Here is a 27,070-nt window from a genome sequence, read left to right as displayed (position 1 = left end):
AACAGCTCACTTTTTAAAAGGCTGCAGTTGGATCAAATATCAAGGGTGATACCTCCACCGTACAAGGGCCTTATTGTTGAAAGGCCTTATACCATATAATTCCTCAGAGCAATATAAGCACCTCATTTCATTAGCAACCATCTTATTTTACAGTTTAAATATTCTGGACAATGAATCCCATAAAAAGATCAAGGTAGTTTCCCTGTAGGAAACAAAAGGCTATTGAATCAAGCAGAAAAATGCTCCCAACAAAATCTTATTTCCTTCCCTAAATGCATCTTCAAAGATCACTTCAATGACAAAATTATAACACTGATAAAAAAAAAAAACACTAGATTACTGTGGCATTAACAACAGTGAGGTAAGAAACTGCACCTGAAGTTACAATGACAGCAATTCTCACAAACCTTTCTGTTACAGTTAAGCCATGATAAGCTTGACACTGTCAGAAAATTGTAAATATTTCATGTTGAATATGTCATTTTCTTAATAACAATAATTAAAAAGATTAGCTCCACTTAATCGTTGCGATCCCAATTAGTAAATTAACAAATTTCAATCATGATTAAATATTGAGGCAATTGTCACTGTATTAGAAACTCAAGGAGATGCAGAAATAACTTTCAGTGATTAGTCTTAGTAGCTTCTTTTCATATCAAATTTATATATATTTTTTGAAAAGGTAACTTTATTAAGAATCAAGAAAAATTACAAAAATAATCATTGAAAAATATCTGCCTAACCTAAAGTGCAATTCTGCCCTCTTTTCTTTGTTAACTAGATATATGGAGACATCCCTCTAGTACACCTCTCATTTTATCTTTTATCTTTTATCTTTTATCTTGTTTACAAGCCAACCAAGCCTCCACAGTCCTTTTCTCACCACAAATCCATGAGACTATATTTAATGAATCCCATTTGATCAACAAACTGCCTTGTAATTCAGATCTAAACAGATGCATACCTGTTAGGAGGTCTTTTAAAAAAAAAACCTGTTAGGAGTGCCCTCACTTCTGTCTCCATTGAGTGTACGCGAGTGTGTACAACTAATCGGACCCGAATAGGATAAAATAATGCCTCCCTCATCATCTAAAGAGCTCCCTCTAGCCCCACTGAACTGTGGTTGCCGAGAGAGCAATCATCAAAGTTCAATTTGAAAAAGTTTTGGGGGAGGAGACATCCATCTACCTCTAACATTCTTCTTTAGGTCTCCTCCAACTAGTGGTTTTTTCCACTTCCTAAGAATAATTTTGAGGGTTTGCCTCAATTCTACGAGTGAAATTTTAATCTTCATTGCAACATTTTTTTTTTTCTATCTTGTCTTGGTGTTGAAAGTTCTTTCATTCCAAACACCCCACCAAACCACCAAGGGCAACATTTTTCCAAATGATGCACCACAAAGTACCTGTTTATAAGTGTATACAATGCCAACTTTCCAATACTTGCTTTACTGATTTTGGCTGCGTCCATCTGATAAAAAAAGGGCGGCCCAGTGCATGATGTACGGAGCCTTACCCCTGCTTTGCAAAGAGGCTGTTTCCGTGACTCGAACCCGTGACCACCAGGTCACAATGGAGCAACCTTACCATTGCGCCAAGGCTCGCCCCCTGATACCAAACCATAAAAAAAACCTCAGCCATATCTTACTAGATTATTTGCAGTGGATCATTAAGTGGTCTGCTGATTCTTCCCCTGCTTTGCACATGAAGCATTGTTAGCCAAGTGGAACTTCGTTTTCTTCAACTTGTCTAATGTGTCTTTTCTTTCTTGCCGTTGCTGTCTGTCTAAATGCCTAAATCTTGGTTGAAACTGGAGCACATCAAATCCTCCTTTAAGGAAAGGATGTATTGGCCTTGGGATAGAGAGGATTTAAGAATTACTTTGACTGTAAATTTTGTATTTACATTCCCATGACACAGCATTTTTCTACGATGCATAGTGTATTGATTAAGCTATTAAATTCATATTTTTTAAATTCCTATAAAGCACCCGACCCCCCTCTCATAACAAGATGAAATTTTGGGATTTTTTTATCTTAATTAACCTAAAGAGGCTCAGGAAGGCCTGTCTCAATGAGAAGCCTCGTATCCAAATATCTTCCCAAATCCTCTCTTTCCCCATCCAATTATAACTCTTCAACTATTGGGCAAATAGACTTCCAATCCCCCAAGCCTTTACCTCTACCTACCTATTTATCCTCCCACCGACCCCATGCCTTCCCATATTTGCCTGCTGTGACTTTTCTCCAAAGAGCTTCCTTCTCGTCCCTAAAACTCCAATGCCACTTTCTAAGGAGCACTGTTTTTTATTGATTAGATTTCCCATCTCGAAACATTCATCTTTCTTTTCTTTTACAAATCTCTTCCAAACTGACTCTAACTAGATCCTTTAGTCTCTTTCCTTATTCATTTCCTTCCCATAGAAAGTTCCCTTGAATATCAAGCTATCAACTATATTATTCTGTCATAAAAAGATGCATGTCTTAGTTCCACTTGATCTCAAGGAAGTGCAATTAACTTAAATTTCAGTCATGGTTCAGAACCTGAGGCCCTGGTCATCATGCTAAACTTAGGCTAGACCATGACCTAGAGTTAATATTGAGACAATTTCAAGTTTGACTACTCTGTATGTGGAATTCAAAGAATAGCATATGGTATTTACATAGATAATATAGTATATTCGTGTAATAGGTTTCATATGCTCGTCATTTTTCTGTGAACATGTTCTTGACACTTCAAAAGTCACGGGTCAGAACTCACCAGTCATCAAATACTTAATTTGGACATGACTTCAAGATTACAGACATATACATGCCATTGCCAGAAAATGCAAACACCTGCCTCATCATAAACAATGAAACCGATAAACAGACAGAATTTCTCACTAAAGAAATTGAAACAGATAACACCCAACATAGGCATTCCATTTTTGGAGTGTGAAGTAGTAGATTTGTCACTTCACTTCAGAGAACAAGACTAAAAGATGTCAAAAAGCACATAGCTGGAAGCTATGTTTATACATTAAAACCCAATTTCCCCCCAAAGTAAGGAGTATTTAGGCAATAATTAAGTCATAATGCCCACAAGGCACTATTTTTCCTATCAGGATTAGTAGGAACCTCCGATAATAAACTCAAATTACCTACACTAATAAGAGAATCGAGACAAGAATACGAACTTCATAGAGAACAACAATGAATGGTGAAGACATGAGTAGCAATCTGTTAACTTAGCACTGAATGCAGTATTAGTTTACGATCGATTGGGAGAGGCTCTTGAGTCGTCTTGCAGTGTACACAAACTCTGGGATGACCTGAAACTCATCCAATTGCTTTAATAGTAAAGTTAAGCAATCGGATTTCACAAGAATAAGAAGTGTCAAAGTCTTACCAGGAAATAAAACATGGGGGTCTTATTGAAAAGGAGGAGAAATCCAAAAGGGGTATAAATTGCAGATTTAGACTAGTACCTGCAACTCAAGATGCCTTTCAACAGCAGAGATTAGCTGCTCTCTTGTAGATGGGTAAGTACCTGTTTCCTACATAGTGAAAAAATAACAAGTAAAATGAAATATTTTCTCAGAGCATGAAATCAATCAATGAGAATGTTAAACTTACAAGGTTGAAGTTCCGGCAATACCGCCACAGAGACGCTGTTTCTAGTTTTCTTAAATCAACCTTCTGCGCCAGATACTTCAAACAATAAATAAAGGAAACACAGACTAAATGATTGTATAAGTTTTCGCTGAAGCACAAAAAGAAAAATAAAATGCAGAAGCTAAAGTATGGGGTCATACTGATAAAGCCCTTGGAGATGCCTTAGACTGCAAATCACAGGAAGGAGATCGGCTTGCCGCTTTGTGAGCTGACCCAATTGCTTTAGGCGGAGAATATCTCGGTCTAGGGGGCTTTGGGGTTCCATCAGAAGCTGCAAAAATCAGCAAACAGCAAACAGCAAACAGCAAACAGCAAAAAAGTACTTAGGTACATCAAGTAGGCAACCAAAAAAGTTTCAAAGGACACAAAAACATATTGCATAATATGTAACAAAGCCTCATCTTAAAGAAAAATCAGCAAAAAAAAAGTACTTACATACATCCAGTAAGCAACCAAAAAAGTTTCAAAGAACACAAAAAACATATTGCATCATACCACATCTTAAAGATAATTCCGAAAAAAAAGTACCTATGTACATCAAGTAGGCAACCAAAAAAGTTTCAAAGAACACCACAACATATTGCATCCTATATAACAAGGCCACATTTAAAAAAAATTCCATGTTCAACATTGTAATCTGCACAAAACCTAAATTAAACTTCATCATTCTTAGTGTCAATTACATCTAATTCATATCTTTCATGATTATATAATGTTCCAATCTACATCACCACCTGATCAAACGATCTAATAGCTTGGAGGTTTTGACGATCTCTCTGCTGAATATTTCTAGCTTGCTGCTCCTTTTTCTTTTAAGTAACTTTCTCGGTGTTGCTCCAACCACCTCGGTCGCGGGTTTTTCTCGTTCTTTCATTAATAAAATTCTCATCATTAAAAAAAAAAAACTTCCTTTGCCAAGAAAATCAGATGTGCCTACATGTGTTGGCTCTCATGGCCCATCATTTCCCCACCCCCCCCCCCCCCCCCAAAAAAAAAAAAAAAAAAACCCTTCCTTTTCAATGAGGGATTCAGGATCTCTCCTCGCATACACTAATCACCATTGAATGCCACGAAGAACCCGAAAGTAATGATCATATGTTATCAGGCGAATCAAACTCACCCATATTCTGATTATCATTATCCCCTAAACTGAATGAAACAAAACAGAGATTAAAAATAAATAAATCTCTCAATCAAGTCCATAGAAAACAAGAAAATCTCCAATAATCTCTCTTCTCTCTACTTGATTTCATTCCATTCTTGACAGTTACCCTAAGACCACCAACTTAGGATCTTGGGTATAAAAAATATCAAACTGATTACCATTCAAAACCAAAAAAAAAAAAAAACTCACCCATGTTTGAGTTATTGCACTTCATGTTTTTGTATTATATGCTGTCCTAACCGCTTACTGTGTCCCTCTCGTTATCAGCATTCCTCTGAGAAATGAGAAAGAGATTCCACGAATTGAAACAAATCAAAGAAACTGAGACTGATAAAGAAAACCCATGTTGAAAAAAGAGAGAGGAGGCAATATAATACATCAAAATAGGCTTACCCATGTAGAATTTAGAAACCATAACCATGTTCCACGTTGTAGATATCTGATCCCAAAATATGAAGAAATAGAGTAACTGAAAACAAAATATCATAAGAAGGTTTGTAGGGAGAAGAGAAAAAGGAGTGGGAGAGAAACTGAGGCTTTCTAAATTGGTTCCAATCTTGATTGCTAAATATGTTTTGATGCCCATTTTAAGCCCAAATAATCTAGTTCATTTTTCTTGGTTTTAATAGGACTAAAAATGGTAATGAGAATGATCTTACCTAGGCCCACCCACATGATGTTGCCATGTGTCCGACCCTTCATTTGATGGCTATGATTTACAGTTGACAATGTCAAAATCATTCTCAAACATTTCTAGCCATTGAATCGGCTACTTGAATGTAGAACTTAATCTGGACATGATATATCCTAGGGTTTATGGTTTCACCTAGAAAATCTAAGCCCTACATTTTTGTACTCCTAGATCAATGGCTGAGATTACACATACATGTCCCATTGTGGGACCCAAAAATTGATGTTATACTTTGATTTTGACAACTCTGAACAAGTTGGTAGTGTTGGGGCAGGCAATCCTACAAGTGGGGCCTCTTACCATGAGCCCTACAATGGATGGGATCAATTACTAAGAAATCTCTGCTGTAAGATAATGCAAAATTTCTGATTTTCAACCAATCCCCTGTATATGAACAGTTTAGATCATTGAGAAATGGTCCCACAAAGGGGTATATACTATATCCAATCCCATCTTATTTGGAATTGTTCAAACCCTATTGGGGTAGGCAAACCCTAGTTTTTATTTTAAGTTAAACTAGTCCCCTAACAGGCTGGACCCATCCAATCCCATACCTAGGCGGGCCCCACTCAGTCACAGAATATAATCATATTCAAATTCAAAGGCAGAGAATTCCGTGTACAATACAGGCTTACACCATATAAATTTTCAGTTTGATGAAGTTGAGGTTGACGGGAATTGTACAGCTGGGATCCAAAAAAACAGGCACAACTTTATTAAAGCTGGGGCCCATCAAATGGACGGTTTCGATCATCCCAGTGTGTAAGCCGTACAGTAGTTTTGGAAAAATAGATATACGGGCTTACACCGTATAAAAACTCCCAAGAAAAATACTGCAGAGAAGAAAACTCTGTGTCTGAAGAACGAGATGGAAGAGAATAAGCAGAAAGAAAAGAATAAGTACAGCATAATCGTGCCCACATACAACGAGCGTCTCAACATCGCCCTCCTCGTTTACCTCATCTTTAAACATCTCAGGTCTCTCTCTCTCTCTCTCTATATATATATATATATCTGTTTATAAGATTTTTTTTCCCTTCTAGGTATTCTTTTGGGTGAGTTTGTATTGGAAAATATGAGAAAAGATTGTTCTTTTTATTAATTTTCAGACGATCCGATCCAAACCCATCTGGGTGTGTGAGGAAAGAATGCTTTAAGACCCAAAAAAATCTTAAAAAGGCCAATCTAAAAGCGGACAAAATGAATATGGAGTCTGAATTTGGTGAAAGGGTTTCCAAACAAATTAAAGTTTCTAATTAATGTATTGCAATAAAATTGCAACTAATAGCTTAATAGGGGCGGCTAATATAGCGGACTATTGTGTAATCAACTTAGTAGGATGCTTATATAAGGTATTAGCTAGGTCCTTCTGAAGATCATATCAATCAATATTTATTCAAGAGAGACAAATCTGGGATTGTGTATTGATCGCGAATTAGGTAGTGGACTATTATTTTAAGATGGGGTGGGCGGGGGTAGTGTGCAAACTGGATATGGGAAAAGTGTATGATCGAGTAGAATGGGGCTGTTTGTATTACGTGCTAGGGAGAATGGGTTTAGTAACAGATGGAGAGCTTGGATCATGAGATGTGCATCCTCAGCTTGGTTCTTGATTCTCATAAACAGATCACCGAAAGGTTTGTTCAAGTCATCTAGGGGTCTAAGGCAAGGAGACCCCGCTATCCCCCTTCCTATTTATGATAATTGCAGATTCTCCAGGTAGACTGATTGAGAAGGGAAGTCTCAAGGGCTGATTGAAAGTTTCAGGATAGGTAACCAAGAAGTAGGTAAACTAGATAAGCACGCATGTAAAGCCCTGCATCTTAAAAGAGATTTTGCAAGTCTTTTGGGGGGGATGGCGCTCTGACGAGATGTCTAAATTGCATTTAGTCAGTTGGAAGAAGGTGTGTAAGCCGATAAAGATCGGGGGCTTGTGTATTGAAAGAGGTGAATGGTAAAGTGAAGTGGCTTTGGAGATTTGTAGAAGAGAAGAACCAACTATGGATGAAAGTAATAGAAGGTAAGTATGGAACTAACCCGGGTCATTGCATATTTGATGATAGATTCAGACATTGGGGGAGTGACAATATGTAGGGACATTTTTAGGCATCGACAAAAGTTCATATAGGGGACCAGATTCAGAGTATATTTAGGTGAAAGAATCAGGCTCTGAAAGAAAAGCGGTGTGAAGAGGTGCCGTTAAAGGAGTCTTTCTCTGATCTGTTCGTTGTGACTGAGAATAAGGAAGCATCTAGAAAAGAATGTTTTAGGTGGAGTGAGGACATGATATCATGAAAATTGAACTTCGGAAGGAACTTCTTTGATAAAGGGTTACCCAGGTGGCCAGGTTCCTTCACAGGCCTGAAAACTGCTACATCAAGAAATCAGGTGTATATGTTCATTGTGCTCTTTGTATAGAAGCAGGGGAGACATTGGACCATATGTTCATCCATCGCAGGTTGGCTAGGGAAGTATGTGATGCAGGAGCATCCCCTAGGACTTTCTACATCAGCCCATGCTTGCTCATTTGGGTGGCTTAGTGTAGATTTTGCTTGTTTTCTTCATTAGTTGTATGTAGGGGTAGTTTGATTATTTTTTGGTCATTTTATCTCTAATTAGGGTATACTTGTCTTATACATTGTATGCGACTATGAGTAGCCTATAAAAGGCATTTCCCTCTCATTTGAAAGTAGCTTTGATTTGAATTTGAAATTTGAAAAAGGAATCTCAGATTTGAGAAATTGAAGGGAAAATTTCTCCCTATAAGGAGAAGGTTTTCTTGTGTTCTTCTCATGGAATTGAAGGCTTGAAGCTGGATTTTTCAGCTTCTTCTTCTAATCCAAGCTACTTTCTCCTTGTGAATCAAGGATATTTTGGTGTTCTTGAAGATATTGCATCCTCTTGCAAGATCCTATATCAAATTGAAGAAGAAAACACAAAAAAAATCGAAGATCTGGTGGGCACTCTTATCAGTGTGCAATTAGAGATCTGATCCACAAGATCGTCGGAAAATCGCTTCCGCCGCCACGTGCATCAGTTTGGTATCAGAGCCAAGGCATGTGAAACTTCTCAATTATGCAGTCCTTGGGAGAGAAAAAGATAAGAGTTCAAAGTTGCTCCTTGTGCGAATGTCATCTACTAGCAGTTCTTCTTCCATGCTGACCCCAACTAGTTTGGGACAGAGGCTTTGTTGAGTTGAGTTGAGCAGTTGTTCTTCCATGGAATCTTGCATCAAGTGATCGAAGGCGGACTTCCATTTTTTCCTCTTGTTCATGCGGTTACTATTGGAAACTGTATAAACCTGGTAAATGCCTTTTTGTTGCCTTCCATTAAGCACAAAAAATACTCAAGGAACTGAATTGGTACATTAAATCCTTTGGATTTGAGCCATTCACAGTCTGTAGCTGCAATAAATGTAGCTGCAATAAAGAATGCCACTTCAGCAAAATGTCTCGGCTGAGAACCAAATCAGCCCTGGAAATCACTTGTTGCTAGAATTTCAGCCAAGCAACAACGGTATGTCATTTTGGCATGAGATTCGTTAGATCTAGAAGGGATTCTTGTGATTTTGAAGATAATTGACAATCAATTGTGATCGTTTCCAGCTATTAGCATTGATAATTATACACCAATGTGTTAGGGCGTGGTAGGCTTAAAATTGAGCCCTTGGTGGAGAAAGAAAAAGAGAAACATTTTCAAAAAAAAAAAGCATTGATAATTAGAGTTGATGAATGTTTTTTGTTTAGATCTGAAGGTTTACTATTTCTACATGTTAAAGAATGTTTGTATGCCTTGAAAATCTTGCAATTTGACAATTTCTGTGGATTTGGAGTTGTGCATTTGATTCATCCATCTCTTTCAAGCCAGATGATTTTTCCCCCTACTTGAGTGGAGCGGGGTATCTTTAAAGATCATGTGCATTCATGTATCTGGAATGAGATGGATTATTGTGAGTTTTTAATACAGATTTCTCCTCTTCCTCTCCTAGATCTCTTTTACAGTTTGAGGGATGGAATTTCTATGAGAGATTCACCGAGCTCCAGTAATTGATCCAAGGATTTCAGACTCAGTGTCCCTTTCTTCTGCTGGGTGTTGCAGAGTTTCTTTAAAATTCCAGGGACTATCTTCTGTCTGTGCTCTTTAGTAATTTGATTCGGATCTAATTTCTTTGAGTGTAAGCTCATGGATGTTGCTCAGATTCTTTGAGTTTGTTGTAATTGATTGATCCTTTGGATTGGCTGAGCTTGTTGCTCATCTTGTGCCTCTAATCAAACCGACTTTGCTTCTCTGTCCATCTCTGAGAGTTTGGAAGAGGTTTTTTTTTCGTAGGTAAGTTGGGGTTGGGCAGACCCCCACCAGATTATATTAAAAGAATAGAGCATTACAATCTTGGGTAACACTTACCTGAGGCATCCTTATTAACGATATCTACAAGATGTTGAGGAATGTATGACATGGTTTGGAAGAGTTTCTTGAATATTTTGAGCTGAGTTTATGAGCTATTGAATCCGTTCCTAGAAGGCCACTTTCCAGATTTGATAAAACCTACTCTCACAGTAATTTGCAGGAGTTGAACTTTTTAAGAATTGGATTGAATCAATGACCTCTTGCAAGTTTGTTTCTCATTATAAGCAAAGAGATATGGCAGACGGATCACCATTGCTCTGCGTGTGTTTTGACATTGTTGCTAACTGAATTTTATTTCCAAAGGCTCTGATCATTAAGTCCAGGGCTATCAGTGTATTAGGTGCTGAAATCGATTACTTACCAGTGTTGAGGGAACCTATTGAAGTTGCTGTTAATAAGAGACCACTTCATATTTTGGACTTTGAGCATAAGAAACAGGACAATTCCGGCCTCAAAGAAATCGTCAGCCCATTTAATTACTGTCACAAATTAGTTATGGGTGAACAACATTGTTGGAACTTTTGAAAATACCTCTCCAATAATTCTTGAGATTCCAAAGAGAAGAAAATTTAATGATAATTTGCACTCCAGCCCTGACTTCTGTGCAGTGACTGAGAGTTTGATGGAGTTCTTTAACCACTTCAATTCCTAAGGAGTATCTTATCCTTTTGTCTTAGGATTATCCTTAAGACCATTTAAAAACCAAACCGGCTACCTCATTCTTGCTACAATTGAATTGATTTGGAAAGTTTTAGTGCCATAAAGCATATTCAATCAAGCTTGTTACAGGTCTGAACATTAGCAAGTTTCAAAAGTCAGTAACTGTAGTTCATCTCGACTCCAAACATTTCAGTGAAGAAGAATATTAGTAAGGGGAAGCTTCTAATTGTATGCATGGCAGTTCAACTTTGTTTGGGGAAGAACCGTTAGCCTGAATTTTAGAGCTTGTTTCATTGCTAATGCATGTGACTGCTGTGATGGTCTTGGTTTTGCACAAGATTTCTAGCCTATATTCCTTACTACTGAGGAACTTGAGAAGATTACAGTATTGGATAGTGACATTACTGATTACATACACACTCCCAGTCATTAAAGAATTGTGGAACCTTGTGGCGAATAGTCTCCACAAGCAGTAGTTGCAATTATATTTTATTCTATGAGTACAATAGATGCTATAAATAATATGTTATTAATTCCATCTTCAAATAAATTTAGTTAATTTTATAAAGTTTTACTTGTCTTGTGTCTTTTCTTATGGCATGGTATCTATAGCTATACCCATAACCATGTCCTAGACTTCAGTAAATGCAGAGTTGTATCTCCGTTATGGTGTCCGTGTCTGTATTTGTATTTGTATCCGGGTGTTGTCGGCTTCCCTTATGGCTATGTACATGTTAAAGTGTTAGTGTGATGGTAATCAAAATTCAAAAACTAATTCCATATTAATTTTCTAATACATATTCTCAAGCACTCTGAAGAATCTGAACATCTAAATAAATTGGGATTGGGACAGCTATATGTAGCACTACACTTTACGATATGGGCAGCTGACACTGTCATATTATTCTGGGCCATCATTGTATCTGTACATTAATTGACCCTGAAATCCTTTTGTTTGATTCAGGGATGTTGATTTTGAAATCATTGTCGTAGATGATGGGAGTCCGGATGGAACTCAAGAAATTATAAAACAGCTGCAACAACTGTACGGTGAAGATCGCATTGTACGTGTTAGGCTTAGATTTATGTTTGCTATGTTGTGGCAGTTTAGTGCATTGGTAGGTTATTTGGCTTGTAATAACTGCCATTCTTACTTCTTTTGATAATGCAGCTATTAAGAGCGAGGCCAAAAAAGCTCGGCCTAGGTATGCCTCTCTCTCTATGACATGTTACATTAAACAAAGTCTTATGGACTAGTCCATGATCTTGACTACTTTTCAGGCACGGCTTATTCTCATGGTTTAAAGCATGCATCTGGCGATTTCATTGTAATAATGGATGCTGATTTGTCCCATCATGTAAGTATTCTTATTTATTACAGATTATTTGCTTCACGGATGCGCTTCTGATTCCAGACATTTAAGCTATTTATTTTGTACTCTGTTTGAAGCTTCATCTGGACTGATTCTTTGACTTTGTGTTATGCAGCCGAAATACTTACCAAGTTTCATCAGGTAAGAATCTTCCACTCTAAAGACCCATTTCCTGATCATAGATTCAGTGCTTAACTGCTCACACTTCCCCTAAACTGTTTTATTAAAAAATTATGAGTATCCTTGCATTTTCTAGAACCAAGGTTCTGAAAATCATAATCAAATCGTAAATCGTAACATGGTTCGTATCGTATCGTAAATCGTAGGATTTCTCTCTCTCTCTCTCTCTCTCTCTCTTCGACCGCATGAAACGCTAAAACGGTTGAGCGCACACTCTTTTTCCTCTATATATATATATATATATATATATATATATATATATATATATATATATATGAGAAAACGGTTCCTACACATATGTGTAGATAAGTTCTCTACACACTAGCTTAAAATACAGTGGGGGCCACATTATTTGGGTGATCCAAACCATTCATTTTTAAGGCCCTCACATAGATAGGGTGTCCATAAAAAATCAGATCCATAGGATCATCCTAACCATTCGAACTGTGGAGGCAAAAAATGGACTAACTTGTGAAGGTTTAAAGACATCCATTTTACCTCCACAAATCCTAGGGTTGGGATGATCCTATGGATCTGATTTTTTGTAGACACCCTATCTATGTGAGGCCCTTTAAAATGGATGGCTTGGATCACCCAAACAATGTGGGCCCGCACTGTATTTTAAGCTAGTGTGTAGAGAACTCTCTACACATATGTGTAGGAACCGTTTTCTCACACATATATATATATATATATATATATATATATATATATATATATATATATATATATATGAGAATAGTGTTCCTGCGCAGCTGCTCAGATAGGGCCTTGCAAATGAATGGTTTGGATGACCACAGAAAATGGTTGGCTTGGATCACCCAAACAATGTGGGCCCCCACATTGTTTGGGTGATCCAAGCCATCCATTTTAAAGACCCTCACATAGATAGGGTGTCTACAGAAAATCAGATCCATAGGATCATCCCAACCCTACGATTTGTGGAGGTAAAATGGATGTCTTTAAACCTTCACAAATTAGTCCATTTTTTGCCTCCACAGTTCGAATGGTTAGGATGATCCTATGGATCTGATTTTTTGTGGACACCCTATCTATGTGAGGGCCTTAAAAATGAATGGTTTGGATCACCCAAATAATGTAGCCCCCACTGTATTTTAAGCTAATGTGTAGATAACTTATCTACACATATGTGTAGGAACCGTTTTCTCTATATATATATATGAGAATAGTGTTCCTGCGCAGCTACTCAGATAGGGCCTTGCAAATGAATGGTTTGGATGACCACAGAAAATGTGGGACCCATGTGATTGGGCGCTTAAGCGCACCAACAGTTTCCTCTCTCTCTCTCTCTCTCTCTCTCTCTCTCTATATATATATATATATATATATATATATATATATATACTAGTAAAAAACCTGTGCGATGCACGGGCCAACGAAGAACCGGACGACATCATCGGTTGATCCAAACCGTCAATGTGATGGAACACAACATGAAGAGGTTGTGCCCGTAAAATCATTCCATAGGCTGATCCTAAGCGTCCAATCTGTAGAGGTTTCCATCAGAGGTTGATCCAAACCGTACATGTGATGGAACACAACATCAATATAGTGGTGCCCGTAAAATCATTTCCATAGGCTGATCCTAGCCGTCCAATCTATAGAGGTTTCCATAATATGGTGTTCCTCTTCAGGTGGCCGGAGTTCGTAAATATTTTGCAAGGTGCGCTGGAGTCATAATATCTCCAAAAAATCATACGAAAAAGTAGTTTGTTCGTAATTGTCATATTTCGATACATCCTCTCTGTAGTTTTTTTTCGTAATTGTCATATACAGGCACCCGTGGTCCGTAATTTCCCTACAAAACTTTAATACGTAATGATTATTATCGGTAGCTTCTTTTCGGTGGTTATTATTGCTAGCCACCTTTCCAGACATAGTATTTCTGTGAGGTTTTTCAACATGGCTAATAAGACAAATCTCTGAACACATACAATCGCAAAGGATGGGCGAGACGTAGCCTTCGGAGAAGGTGGCTAGCAGATCGGAAAAACTTTTCCAAATTTTTTTTCCTGGAAAAGACGAATGACAAAATGGAAAGTTAGCTGCATAGTGTGTGTGTGTGTGTGTGTGTGTGTGTGTGTGTGTGTGTGTGTGTGTGTATATATATATATGAGAAAAAATATTAAAAATTTAAAAGGTTCATAAATAAGAGTAAAATGAGTAATTATCTATTTTTCATTCAAAACTATTAAATTAAATATAAAATTCCATGATTAGTAATCCAAATTTCCAGCTGGTTTTGGTAGAAGTAGGAAGGATCGGGAGCAGAAGGAAAGAAGAGGAGAAAAAAGGAGGAGAAGAATAGAGTTGGGGTTTTCTCATAAGTTGGGGCGGAGGGTTTCTATATGATTTATTTCTAATCGTAAAGGGTCACCACAAAAAAAGTAAGCGAACAAAAAAGAATCGTAAAAAATCATAAAAATCGCAGGATTAAAAATCGAATCGTATTTATGAAAAACAATTATTCCTTCTGATTTGAATCATTCAACCCTCGATTCGATTTGAATCGTTCGATTCAAATCGTAAATCATACGATTTTAAAAACATGGTCTGGAACAAGCATCCTTTATCTTTGAAAATTATCTTTCTCAGTGACATTTTTCATGCGGCTAAACCTAGCTCGGTTGGTGGATTCTTTTTATTTTGAGATGGTTAGTTGGTTGATTCTGCATGGGGCTCAGCTACAGGTTTCCTATCCAATACTGAAGGGCGGCTCAGTGCACGAGGCTCCCGCCATTGCGGGGTCTGGGGAGGGCTAGACGTACGCAGCCTTACCCCTGCTTTGCAGAGAGGCTGTTTCCGTGACTCGAACCTGTGACCACCAGGTCACAATGGATCAACCTTTGCGCCAAAGCAGGGGTAAGGCTGCGTACATCTTGCCCTCCCCAGACCCCGTAATGGCGGGAGCCTCGTGCGCTGGGCTGCCCCTTTCCTATCCAATACTAAATTATAAAAATCAATGGCAAAAAAGAATAAAATCTTTCTTATCGAAAACAGCGCTAACTATTTCCATCGACAATCACAGTGTCTTTTTACAGCCTTAGAAGACTTTCAGTCAATACAACCTTGTTATTCTCATCCTTATGTCATAGTAGCCTTCAATTTTCCACTTCATGTTTCCTAGGAAGCAGATGGAGACTGGTGCAAGTATTGTTACTGGGACCCGATATGTAAGGGGTGGCGGCGTGCATGGGTGGAACCTTATGCGCAAACTGACAAGTAGGGGTGCCAATGTTCTTGCTCAAACACTTCTATGGCCTGGTGTATCAGATTTGACAGGATCATTCAGGTATATGTCACTTAGTAGTAGATTTTTAAATTAAACTCCCTTCTTACTCTTAAGGAATCAGGTCAAAGACTAAATGTTCTTTGTTGTTTTGAAGGCTTTATCGGAAATCTGTTCTTGAGGATATCATTAACTCCTGTGTTAGCAAGGGGTATGTCTTTCAGATGGAAATGATTGTCCGGGCTTCGAGGAAAGGCTACCATATTGAAGAGGTATTGATTCATTATGCTCCTTATTTTGGCTGTTATTAAAAATAATTTGCTCCTATAGGTTTTGTAGGTTGATAACCCATTCTAAAAATGAAACTTTATCAAGTTGTCTGTGCTGTATCATGATTCAGAAGTTGGATATATTTCTTAGATGCAAATGTCAGGTCTTGGTGTTGATACAGGGTCCTTGTATTCTGCCTTTTCTTGTTTTATCTTTTATTTTACTCATATTTTTCGTTTAACTGCATTTGCTTATTTGGAATGTCCTGTTCTAGGTGTCCAAGTATTTGATCCTGATTATAACCAAATGCTTGGTGCTATTTTTCTTTGCAGGTTCCCATAACCTTTGTTGACAGAGTATATGGTATTTCGAAGCTTGGAGGATCTGAGATAGTTGAATATCTGAAAGGCCTTGTGTATCTGTTGCTCACGACATGAATTGGAGGAAAAATGGTTCCTCTAAACTCTCCTTCTTTTAACTGTTACTTTGCAAGGCTAGAGCGATTGAGTTGAGCAAATAATGAGAGGTTCTCGATGCTAGTTTATGAAGAGGTGTCACCTGTGTCCGCTTTTTTATCTTTATCTTTTTCCAAGTTGACGCATGAAATTTTTGTTTTATGCAACAGGTGCTAATTTAATTGTACATGGCTGCTGTTTCACTTGTGTATCTAAAGTTTCACTTACTTGGTTAGATGCTGGAATTATACTAGTTTTGAGCACTAAAACTCAGAACAAATCTACACTGGGAGTCATGCACTTGGCTCAAAAAAATCAGTCTTTAAAGTTAATCCTCTTTTTTGAATAAGCAAAAGCAAATTTCAGTAATCCTGTACTCTGGCATATGATGCCAAGAAGTCTCACCCAAACACTTCACAATGGCCTTTCTTCCGGTGTCTTCACACTTTTGTAAGTGTGAATGCAGTAGCATTCTATTGCCTGTCCTTTCATAGGAGGAGACTAAATAGCTATCTGGTTATTTAAAAGAGTCACCTTTGATGGCAATGGAGGGAACCGCTGGAAAAGTCTCAGTTTTATTCTACGAGGTCAGGACTTCAGCATCAAGTGCTTGTTAGTTACCTGCTAGACCAACATATTAACTGATAATGTTTTCTTCCTTTTTTACCACACTATTAAATATGGCTTGATGTTCACCATGAAGAACAGTATTTTTTGCAGCTACTATCAAAATTTAGTTTGATCCAACCACGAAGAGGAAATAGCCAGTTGAGACCTCTTTTCGTGGAACTTTGCTTCAGGATGTCGCTCTCTGTTACTTACTTGAGTAGGGGTGCAACTTGAGTAGGGTCAGGTTGAGCTTTTGCTATAAAACGAATTGAAAACAACCCAAATCAAACCAAATTTTATGGTAAAAGCTCAACCTGAATTCTCAAAAATCTACCCAAGTTACATCCCTAAGAAGCGTGATTGCCATTGGTAATTTCATTTGGGAGATGCAAGAGCCTTGCCGGATTCCTTATAAGTTGGGTAATCCTGCTGATTTGCACATATAATCTTCTCTTTTAATACCGGTATCTTTCGCTAAAAAAAAACTTATGAGCATAGCATCATTGGGACTCTTTGATTGCGGAAGGTTATTCAAACAAGATCATCAATTTGGTGCAGTCAAATGAAGGATTTCACTTGGTGCTGGTCCGCCAATGAGAAAGCAGGCTCCGTAGCCATGGAGGGTGTCGCTAGAGCCATACTAATCTTTCGTTTTGATAGCATTGTTTCTTTTTTAATAAAATGTTATTCAAGAAAAAAATTCGATGATAAATTCGCACCCCTTTAAAGGAGGGTGGTATGTGGCAGATTAACACCTTTTAATGTCAATTCATATTAAAGGGGTGCGAATTATCCTACAGGGGGTGAGAATTTATCATTGCTCAAAAAATGGCCAACGTTTATGGCTGCTGAAAATGGTCTAAATTGATCAACTTAAAACCTTATTTGAGCTTTAATGATGAGAAGCAAATATGGTCTACATTTAACTGAAAAATAAACATATACTATTTGTTCCGAAGAATAATACTTGACCAAAAGAGAATGTGAATGTATGTCTAGAAAATGTTTTGTAAAAGAATGAGATAAACACTAATGAAAAGATGTGCATGTTAATATTAATTTTAGTGAAACTAAAAGAATGAGATAAACCCTAGTGAAAAGATGTGAAACTAAAAGAATTTGATAAACCCTAATGAAAAGATGTGCATGTTAATGCTGATTTCAGTGCTTCGGGTCTGGAATGATAACGTCGAAGTCGCTCAGTGTCCACTCTGCAACTTCACCTGGGCTCACGTATATCTCCGTCCCCACATCTAAAGATGACCATAATCTCTTTGCTGGTGGAGTTCCCGGATCCTGCATGGAAATGGTTGAAGAACTTATAAATAAATTATAGAAAAATATTTTTGTCGGAATAAACGGAGAGAGAGAATATTTTCTTATTATATGCATGTGTTGTGTGCATAAATATGTATATATTGATTATAAAAACTCATATATAACTATTATATCATAGGAATAAGAAGGGTGATCAAAGATTTGCTACAGTAGAGAGGCACAGCCAGTGATCACTCAGGTTTGGGAACCTCCTAGTATTGGTTTATTAAAGATGAACCACGTACGATGGATCAAGCTTTGGTAACGCAGGACCCGCTAGAGTGGTCGTTGCGGTCGCAGGGGGGGGGGGGGGGGGGGGGGGGGGGGAATTGTTCTTAGAGATGAGATTGGAGAAACGATATGGGCTATTTCGGGTCCAATAGGGATCATTGACTCCAATGAGGCAGAGATTAGGGCAGTGAATCAAAGACTAAAGTTGATGGAGAAGGAAATTTTAGACAACGTCATAGTGGAGGGAGACTCTTTGAATGTTAAGTGGTTAAAAGAAGGGGGGGAGGCTTCCCCTCCTTGGAGGTTTGCTCGATGGGTTGATGAAATTTCTAATCGGGTTGTGGGGACCTCTATCTTGTATCATCATGTGAGCCGATCAGCTAATACAGAGGGCAAAAGGCTGGCTAGGGATGGTTGTTCAAGGGCGGAGTTGGAAGTCTTCAAATTCCTCCCCCCTTGAAGTGTCAGTCTATGAGTGTTCCTCCGGTGGCAGCCCCTTGTTCTTTTTTATTCCTATTATCAATTTCATTCTTTACCATTCAGAATAATAGGAATAAGGAGATATACCTGGTAGAAATATAATGCTTGTGACATTCTTCCAACGTCTAGCTCCCAAGTCTTTGGGTCACCAATCCACCCTTCCCCAGCTTTGGTGGGATATCCATAATCACCCCAAGCAGGGTGAGGGATTATCTGCAATATCTCTTGGGCTTGAGGGTTGCTATATGCGTCACACAAGTTGTAAGGCTCCTCAATATGCTTTGCATTCCCTGGAGAGCAATACATATGGTAGGCACTGTATGGATAGTTGGCGGTGTCATTGCGATGGATGCGGGTCCCATTGGGTAGTGTGTGGTATGGTGGACACGAGTTAAGATTGTCACCTCTGCACCATGCGGTAACATTCGGATTGATGATCATCTCACTGTAACGTGTGACATCGGTCAACACATCTCCGTCGCATGGTTTGCCATTGTTCTTCCAACAGCTTCCCATGTCCATCAAATAGAACTGACTCTTTGGACCCCCTCCTTTCTTCACATCCAATGTCAATTTCACCTTGAAATTTGGCGACTCTGGAATCTGCATGGTAAATTGATATTGATATTTATAGGTTAGATTTATAAAGTAATCAAGCTAAGAGAATTTTTAATTTAAAAGTATATAGGACATGGTGTGGCTTAAAAATTCCATAGGAAAAGATGTCATCCATTGGATTGAGATTAATTGATAAGTGAAGCCCATCTATCAATTCCCATTACTATACATAGCAAAACTTTCATATGGGTATTTTCACTTATTCTTGCATTTGGTAGCCATTTCTAAAGCGATCCACTAATTCTAGAGTTCCAAAGAATGAAAATATTTAAAAATTAAATTTGGTAAAAAAGTAATTTTCTGCATCTGTTCTCTTATCTTCACATTCATAAGTGCATTTTGTCACCAAAAAGTGATTCTAAGAGAAGGATCATAAACAAAAGAATGATAACCAAAAGCAACATTACATTTACTTTTAGAAGAAGAAAATAAACTTACTATCTTTGTCATCCCTCTCGTTGGGTAATGGTAGCCTCCAGAGAACCCTTTAGTTGCATCAGACCTTAAGTAGAGCATCAACCATGGATACTTGGTAGAGGTCCTCAAAATATGATGGAACACCCAACTTCCCTTCCCAATCTCCTTTTCCCAAGTCACTGAATAGTAAGATGTATCACCCTCAAACCACTTACTCAAATCAGCACCCAAGTCATAAGTTCCGTAGAAACTTCCTCTTAAAGTGGTTTTGTTTGGTCCATCTAAGCTTGTATAGTTGTGAAACACAAGGGGCTGATTCATACATCCTTTTCCAAAACAAGGAAACCGACCTTCATGCTTAAAGGGTCCCACCCTCTTCCCATTCTCAGGGCACAAGCTTGAGTAAGTGTCCATGTTTCCATTCTTAAGCATGATCATCCAAAACTGCCATGGATGTGGACCATCATTTACTTGACATTTAGACCCCAAGTAGAGCTCTTTCTCGACTGCATAAAGGTCTGGGTTAAAAAAAGCTTGAGGAGTTTGTGCTGGAAAATATTTACCCACTCCTAGCTTGTTGTCATACTCAAGGACCTTGTGGATTAAGAGATACTTCAGCCATTTACAGAAGAAACATGGCCTCTCTCCTGTTTTCAAAAAGAAAAAGTATAATCAGAAAATGGATAGCAAGTGAATGTAACTAATGCAAAAAAGAAATAGAAGTATTTTCCTTACGAGTTTTTATATGATGTCCGACCATCAAAGTAACAAGCCCTTGTGATTTTCACGGTCGGGCATCATATAATTTCTCTTTCCTTAATTAGAACATAATTTCCCTCATTACTGTAATATTTCATTGCTTTCTAAGTATGTTTCAGATGGAGCGATCTAGAGTTTTAAGTTTGTTGTATTATCTTTGTTACTTTTTTTTTCTTGAATGTTGCTTGGTTGGATAATTTGGACCAATCACATTAGTAATACTAGCCACTGTTGTGCAAATGTCTTGTATTGTAAGAGTGATTTACCACCCGCAAATGTCTTGTATTCTAAGAGTGATTTATCACCCAGGCAGATTAATGATAGACGTAAAAGTTATAGTTATAATCATTTTCCTCTATATATATATATACATACACACTAGTATGACCATTCGTGCGATGCACAATTTAGTTATTTTACTGTGACGCATAAACGAAAAAATTTGAAAGAAAAAAGAAGAAAAGTAATGACTATAAATCTATTTGACGATAAAAAAAGGGAAATGATATCCCCCCTCCTAACGGTTTCTGTGAGAATGGTTCACTGTTTGATGATAAATTCACTCCCTTTATCGTTTTTCTTAGCCTTTAAAACTTAACCAATAACATTGGGGGTGGGGGTGGGGGGAAGGATTTTATCCATCAGAGGGGGGAAATATCATTTCTCTAAAATAACCACACAAACAGGGATCTCATGTTTTGATGGGGTGTGGGTCACCATCTATCTCCTCCCAGGTGGGGACCACCATTTTTATACAGCTTTTGATAATGTGAATCCCACTACCCCTTCATGAATAAACATAATTTAAAAAAATAAAATAAAATATGAAGGGTATTTTTGTACCTTGTCACCTTCCATTCGGATCTAGGACACTCCATCGAATCTTGTAGAGATCCGAAATAATTTTAGACTTACAATTAAATCTTGCTAGGGACCGTTGCAGAATCCAATTTCGCAGGCTGTCTGTTGCATTGAGAGATCAGCCACGTCGGCTCACTTTTCAACAAATTTTGTCTTATACATTTTATTCATCTGAGTTAGCTCCATTCTCACGCAACAGCCGGCCCGCGAAATGCCTTATGCAATGGTCCCTTGCAAATCCCTTTTCATAAACGTTTTGGTTGGACTTAGAAAGAGAGATTTTAGGAGCTTTCTAAAAATTTGAAAGTGAGATTTATGGGGAGAGAGAAGGTTGGGTTTATGCGTTTGTTTGCTAAGGAACGTCGAGATTTTCTAGGGTGGGGAGTGATTTTCTGGCGAATACGTCGAGATTTCCCCAATTAGAAAAGGAAGTCTTGCTCTAAATTTGTCATGTTTAGGAGCCTAGAGAAATCAATTAACATAGAGAAATTTTTAAGAGAGGGTGCCACGTTGGACTAAGGCCGGATGGGGAGATGTCCACGTGGGCATGAACAGTGAAACCTCCATCCAGCTATATATGTGTGTGTGCGCGCGCGACGTAGGGATATGTGACAGTTTAGTACGCACTCTGCTTAACCACGCAACTTTTAAATCTTAAAAAGGGCTTTGATAAAATAAAAAACAATAGGTAAATACTATCAACTTTAGCTATTCCGATGTTAGAGATTAAACATGTTTATAACAATTTTGAAAACTACTTATCAGAAAACACAGAGGATTAAAGAGGACATTTTTGGAATCATTAGAGAGAGTCGTAGAATCATTAATGCACATAATCTAGAAGTTTATAAGAATCATCTAGTGTATTGCATAAAATTCTCAAGTATGTTCCATTCCCTAAAAGTCTAGAGAGCAAATTCTTGACCAGTTTTAAATTGTATTATCTTTGAAATATTGTAACAAAAAATCTATTGTGTTCTTATTGGACCTACTCATTTTACCACAACTAAAACAAAAAATCACCTGCATATGCAGAAACATTGTGAATATCGAAGCAATCCGCTGCTCTTGGACTTCCCATGAAGGGAGCTTCTTCTCCAACCTCATTACAAAAGTTCCATGCCTCAAGAGCTACTCTCAAACCATCTCTCCTCATCCCGGGATCGCCCAAAGCAGAAATATAACTTTTTGTTTCTTCTCCAAACGAGGCCGGCAGGCCCGATATAGCCAGAATAACCAGAAGAAACCAACCCATTTTCCATGACTCCATGCCTGTGGATAGAGATAAAAAAAATAACAGGAATATGCAATAAATAACTTTGAATATGAAACTGTAAGGTGCAAACATAAAGAGCCAATTCAGTCTCTAATTCATTAATTAGTTATAAGAAAACTATTCAAACTAAACAATCAAAGCCATGTGCATGAATAGCATAGAATGCAATGAATAAAAATCCAGAACTATCATAACCACATATCTCTGAGTGAGAGTGACATACAAATGGCCTATTGCCATTTCACAACTAGAGAATTTATGCTTTTACCTTTCTTTTCCTTTTACTAGAAGCATGATAAATCAGTAGTACTACAACATGATAAATCAGTAATAAAATTTTCAAAGAGTAAAGAAAAATTAAATTAACAGAACATTGTGTCAAATTACATGCATAAAAAAAGAAATTAACAGAACACAAATCTCATAAACAAAAAAATAAAACATTACACGCATAAAAATTATACAGTCCTCTTACCAGTATTAGGAAATCTTCAGTGATGCCTCTACAAATTGCCATGAGTTCTCTATTTATAGAGAGAGAGAGACTCAACAAAAACGTAAAAACGTAAAACATAGGAAGAAAAATACTAGGGAATAGATTGTGCTAATCGGTTTATGGGAGAGGGAAATCAGAGAGATAGATATAAAGAGTCCTTCTGTCTTGTGTAGGTGTGAGAGAGAACCGATTTATTTTAAGGAATTAAAGACGAAAGTTTAGGGTGTGTTTTGCGTCATTTTCTAATGACTTTTTTTTGGGTACGTTTGGCTGGATTTTGAGTAACCATTTTTTTCACTTTTTACTACAACCCAAAATCGAAAAATATGGAGCAGCAAAACTAACTATATTTTCTACACTATTATAGAGGGACGATTATCATTTTGATGACATTGGGTATGATAAAAAACGTGTTTGGGGAAAATATCATTTCCCTATAGATATATATATATATATATATATATATATATATATGAGAAAACTGTTGGTGAGCTTAAGCGCACAATTTTTTTGGTGCGCTTAAGTTGTTATAACGCCTCAAACATTTAAACTAATGGGAGGCGTTATAACAACTTAAGCGCACCAAAAAATGGTGAGCTTAAGCGCACCAAAGTTTTCTCTCTCTCTCTCTTTCTCTCTATATATATATATATATGAGGAAAGTGAAGCTACACCGCCGGTGTAGCTAGCTTAGCTACACCGCCGGCTTAAAATACAATGGGCCCACATTGTTTTGGTGATCCAAAGAATTCATTTGATTGGCCCTCACATAGATAGGGTGTCCACCAAAAATCAGCTCCATAGGATCATTCCAACCCTACGATTTGTGGAGGCAAAAATGAACATGTAAAAACCTTCACAAATTTGTCCATTATTTCCTCCACAGTTTGAAGGGTTAGGATGATCCTATGGAGCTGATTTTTGGTGGACACCCTATCTATGTGAGGGCCAATCAAATGAATGGTTTGGATCACCAAAACAATGTGGGCCCATTGTATTTTAAGTCGGCGGTGTAGCTAAGTTAGCTACACCGGCGATGTAGCTTCACTTTCCTCTCTCTCTCTCTCTCTCTCTCTCTCTCTCTCTCTATATATATATATATATATATATATATATATATATATATATATATATATATATATATATGAGGATAGAGTTGCTGCGCTCGAGCACAAAAACAGGGGTGGGCCACATTTTTGGTGGGATCCAAAGCATTCATTTGATGGGCCCTTTCATAGGTAGGGTGTCCATAAAAAATAAGCTCCATTGAATCACCTTAGGGTGTCCATTTGTGGGGCAAAAAATGGACACCCATTGGTGATCCAATGGAGCTGATTTTTGGTAGGCCCCCCAATCCATGATGGAGCCTTCCAAATGAATGGTTAGGATCACCCCCCCCAACGGCCCCATGCCCCTGTTTATGTGCTCGAGCGCAGCCCTTCTCTCTCTCTCTCTATATATATATATATATATATATATATATATATATATATATATATATAGAGAGAGAGAGAGAGAGAGAGAGAGAGAGAGAGAGAGAGAGAACATTTCCTACACACTTGTGTAGGTAAGTTACCTACACACTACCTTAAAATACAGTGGGGGCCCACATTGTTTGGGTGATCCAAACCATTCATTTGAATGGTCCTCACATAGATAGGGTGTCCACAAAAAATCAGATCCATAGGATCATCCTAAACCATTCAAACTATGGAGGCAAAAAATGGACTAATTTGTGAAGGTTTATACACGTCCATTTTACCTCCACAAATCGTAGGGTTAGGATGATCCTATGGATCTGATTTTTTGTGGACACCTTATCTATGTGAGGACCATTCAAATGAAATATATATAATAGTTTTGAAAAATTGTTAGAGAAGGACAAAATGGGGGTTATCAAGTCTCTAAAAGGGGCTTATCAACCCTCTAAATGGGGTTATCAAACTCTCAAAACAATTTTTCAAAAGTGTGTCCCGGTAGGCAATTCTCCTATTTTGATGTTTGATGTCGCTCAGTCATTCGTCTTTTCTGAGAAAAGATTTTACTGGAAAAGTTGTTTCCTTCCTAAATTTAATTTGGGCTGTAAATTTAAATTTAGCTCCTTACAAAATCTGACTTTCCCCAAATTAAATTAGCTGCACCTACAAAATCGAAATTCCCCACAAAATTTTGCCCTCTATTAATTTAGGACTTTTTATTTCGGATAACTTACAAATAAGGAATGCCCTTTACTTTTTTTTCCTGATATTTTGATGGTCGGTCTGGGGTTCTTCTAATTCTAATTAGCTTCCCCAAAGCATATGGTCGGGTTGGGGTTCTTCTAATTCTAATTAGCTTCCCCAAAGCATAGTAGAACATAGCATGCATAGTAGAACATATGATGTGGTATGTTGGCCATTGAAATAGAAAGGACAGTATTTTGGGTGGTTGTGTCTTCTTCAATGAGGGGGAACAGAACTTGAAGAAGGGTATTCTGGTATATTTAGAAATGTTTTGTTGAAATAATTTATTTTTAGTAAACAGAAATCTGTTTTTATTTAATCAATATTAAGAATCTGATTCGTTCTTCTTATGCCCTGCTCACTGTTCGTTTGGGATTATGACAACCGATTGCCACCCCCGGACCCAATAATCAGATTGGGGGTGGCAATCGGTTGCCACAATCTCAAACAGGACCTTATTCTTTCTCTTTAATACCCAAATCATTGTCCACCATTTTAGATCCATGCATTGTATGGGCGCCGAATACTAGTATATATATATATATATATATATATATATATATATATATATATATATATATATGGAAACTGTTGGTGAGCTTAAGCTCACCAAACTTATGGTGAGCTAGCTTGTCCAATCACATGGGTCCCACATTTTGGAGAGTGATCCAAACCATTCATTTGCAAGGCCTTATCATAGATAGGGGGTGTACCAAAAATCAGCTCCATAGGATCATCCTAACCCCTCCATTTGTGGAGGACAAAAAAGGGGCAGATTTGTGTCTGTCCATTTTTGTCCTCCACAAATGGAGGGGTTAGGATGATCCTATGGAGCTGATTTTTGGTACACCCCCCATCTATGTAAGGGACTTTCAAATGAATGCTTTGGATCATCCTAACAAAGTGGGCCCCCATGTGATTGGGCAAGCTAGCTCACCATAAGTTTGGTATGGCCCGCACCATAAGAGGGCCTCCACAAATATATAGGGAAATGTTATCAGCAATACTGTATTTTAATGAGGGCACTCCTCACTTTATTAAAAGTACGGTATGGCCCGCACCATAAGATGATCCAAACCGTCCAACCGTCCATTATATGGACCACAACCCAAATAGGTTGTGCCTCAAAAATTATTTCCATAGGTTGATCTTAACCCTCTGATCTGAATGTTAGAGGGTTGATGTTGGGGTGTACCTATGCTTGATTTTTTTAAAATATAGTGGGACCTACTTAGATTCAAACCATTCATTTAGATTGATGATTTGATGGGACGGAAATAGGTCTGACCGTCTGACCCAAAAAGGAGATTGGTTAGCATCAAATAAGCAAAGCTCTTATATGGTAAATGCTCATGTGTTTCCAAAAGGGCAAGTTAGGCCCACTTGTTAAATCACTCTCTTATAGACCTTGGCATGGGTGGGCCATGAAAAATCCACATATCAAACAATCCTAACCCTCAAATAGGTGGACCCGACTGCTACTTCTGCCCCTCTAAACTTCTCCAATGTGGATTTAGGGTAGTGAAGTCTTTCATTTTTTTCTTTTTGTGGAGCAAGCTTTCATATAAGAATGAAAACACATCCTACAGTGTTTGATCACTTTTACATTTTCCACAGATTTAATAGATAGAGTGAAACCATTGTTCACATACCCAGTCAAGGCCTTTAACTGTGCATA

At 37.8% G+C, this 27,070-nt stretch overlaps 3 protein-coding genes across 5 annotated transcripts; 1 reads left to right on the top strand and 2 right to left on the bottom strand.

Annotated features, from left to right (window-relative positions):
• Positions 1-2,800: 2,800 nt before the first annotated feature.
• On the bottom strand, positions 2,801-5,403 carry LOC143864332 (uncharacterized). 3 transcript variants are annotated; one of them, XM_077375253.1, is made up of 6 exons: positions 5,214-5,403; positions 5,010-5,094; positions 3,796-3,926; positions 3,617-3,691; positions 3,469-3,537; positions 2,801-3,330 (listed from the first exon to the last, which is right to left on the bottom strand). In XM_077375253.1, exons 2-6 carry the CDS (start codon positions 5,032-5,034, stop codon positions 3,247-3,249), a joined length of 384 nt encoding a protein of 127 aa, XP_077231368.1. In that variant the 5' UTR covers positions 5,035-5,094; positions 5,214-5,403; the 3' UTR covers positions 2,801-3,246. The 3 variants fall into 3 exon arrangements, with proteins under 3 accessions (XP_077231368.1, XP_077231370.1, XP_077231369.1); XM_077375255.1 differs by having other exon boundaries at positions 2,802-3,330; positions 3,617-3,676; XM_077375254.1 differs by having other exon boundaries at positions 2,806-3,330; positions 3,617-3,679.
• Positions 5,404-6,330: 927 nt separating this feature from the next.
• DPMS1 (Nucleotide-diphospho-sugar transferases superfamily protein) lies at positions 6,331-16,341 on the top strand. The gene is made up of 8 exons (XM_077375158.1): positions 6,331-6,489; positions 11,543-11,642; positions 11,750-11,783; positions 11,860-11,936; positions 12,067-12,092; positions 15,280-15,444; positions 15,539-15,653; positions 15,984-16,341. Exons 1-8 carry the CDS (start codon positions 6,380-6,382, stop codon positions 16,086-16,088), a joined length of 732 nt encoding a protein of 243 aa, XP_077231273.1. The 5' UTR covers positions 6,331-6,379; the 3' UTR covers positions 16,089-16,341.
• A 1,250-nt stretch (positions 16,342-17,591) lies between these two features.
• Positions 17,592-23,158, bottom strand: LOC143864288 (uncharacterized). The gene is made up of 5 exons (XM_077375203.1): positions 23,150-23,158; positions 22,422-22,670; positions 19,800-20,425; positions 18,831-19,346; positions 17,592-18,011 (listed from the first exon to the last, which is right to left on the bottom strand). Exons 2-5 carry the CDS (start codon positions 22,666-22,668, stop codon positions 17,877-17,879), a joined length of 1,524 nt encoding a protein of 507 aa, XP_077231318.1. The 5' UTR covers positions 22,669-22,670; positions 23,150-23,158; the 3' UTR covers positions 17,592-17,876.
• Between the last annotated feature and the right edge of the window lie 3,912 nt (positions 23,159-27,070).

The sequence above is a fragment of the Tasmannia lanceolata genome, unplaced genomic scaffold (genome assembly GCF_043159265.1).
Source record: "Tasmannia lanceolata isolate RefF3 unplaced genomic scaffold, GAP_Taslan_0.1 ptg000048l, whole genome shotgun sequence".
NCBI lineage: Eukaryota > Viridiplantae > Streptophyta > Magnoliopsida > Canellales > Winteraceae > Tasmannia > Tasmannia lanceolata.
Note: the sequence above shows the minus strand (reverse complement) of the source record. Positions and strands in the feature narration are given on the sequence as shown.

Coding starts and splice junctions, on each gene's coding strand:
- LOC143864332 (XM_077375253.1), bottom strand. CDS start 5,034: ATGAAGTGCAATAACTCAAACATGG. Junction 3,692..3,795: donor CATCTCCAAGGGCTTTATCA/GTATGACCCCAT, acceptor TATTGTTTGAAG/TATCTGGCGCAGAAGGTTGA. Junction 3,538..3,616: donor ATTGCCGGAACTTCAACCTT/GTAAGTTTAACA, acceptor TTCACTATGTAG/GAAACAGGTACTTACCCATC.
- LOC143864288 (XM_077375203.1), bottom strand. CDS start 22,668: ATGGAGTCATGGAAAATGGGTTGGTTTCTTCTGGTTATTCTGGCTATA. Junction 20,426..22,421: donor CAATGTTTCTGCATATGCAG/GTGATTTTTTGT, acceptor TTTTGAAAACAG/GAGAGAGGCCATGTTTCTTC. Junction 19,347..19,799: donor CGAGAGGGATGACAAAGATA/GTAAGTTTATTT, acceptor TTTACCATGCAG/ATTCCAGAGTCGCCAAATTT.
- DPMS1 (XM_077375158.1), top strand. CDS start 6,380: ATGGAAGAGAATAAGCAGAAAGAAAAGAATAAGTACAGCATAATCGTG. Junction 11,643..11,749: donor TGTACGGTGAAGATCGCATT/GTACGTGTTAGG, acceptor TTGATAATGCAG/CTATTAAGAGCGAGGCCAAA. Junction 11,784..11,859: donor GCCAAAAAAGCTCGGCCTAG/GTATGCCTCTCT, acceptor ACTACTTTTCAG/GCACGGCTTATTCTCATGGT.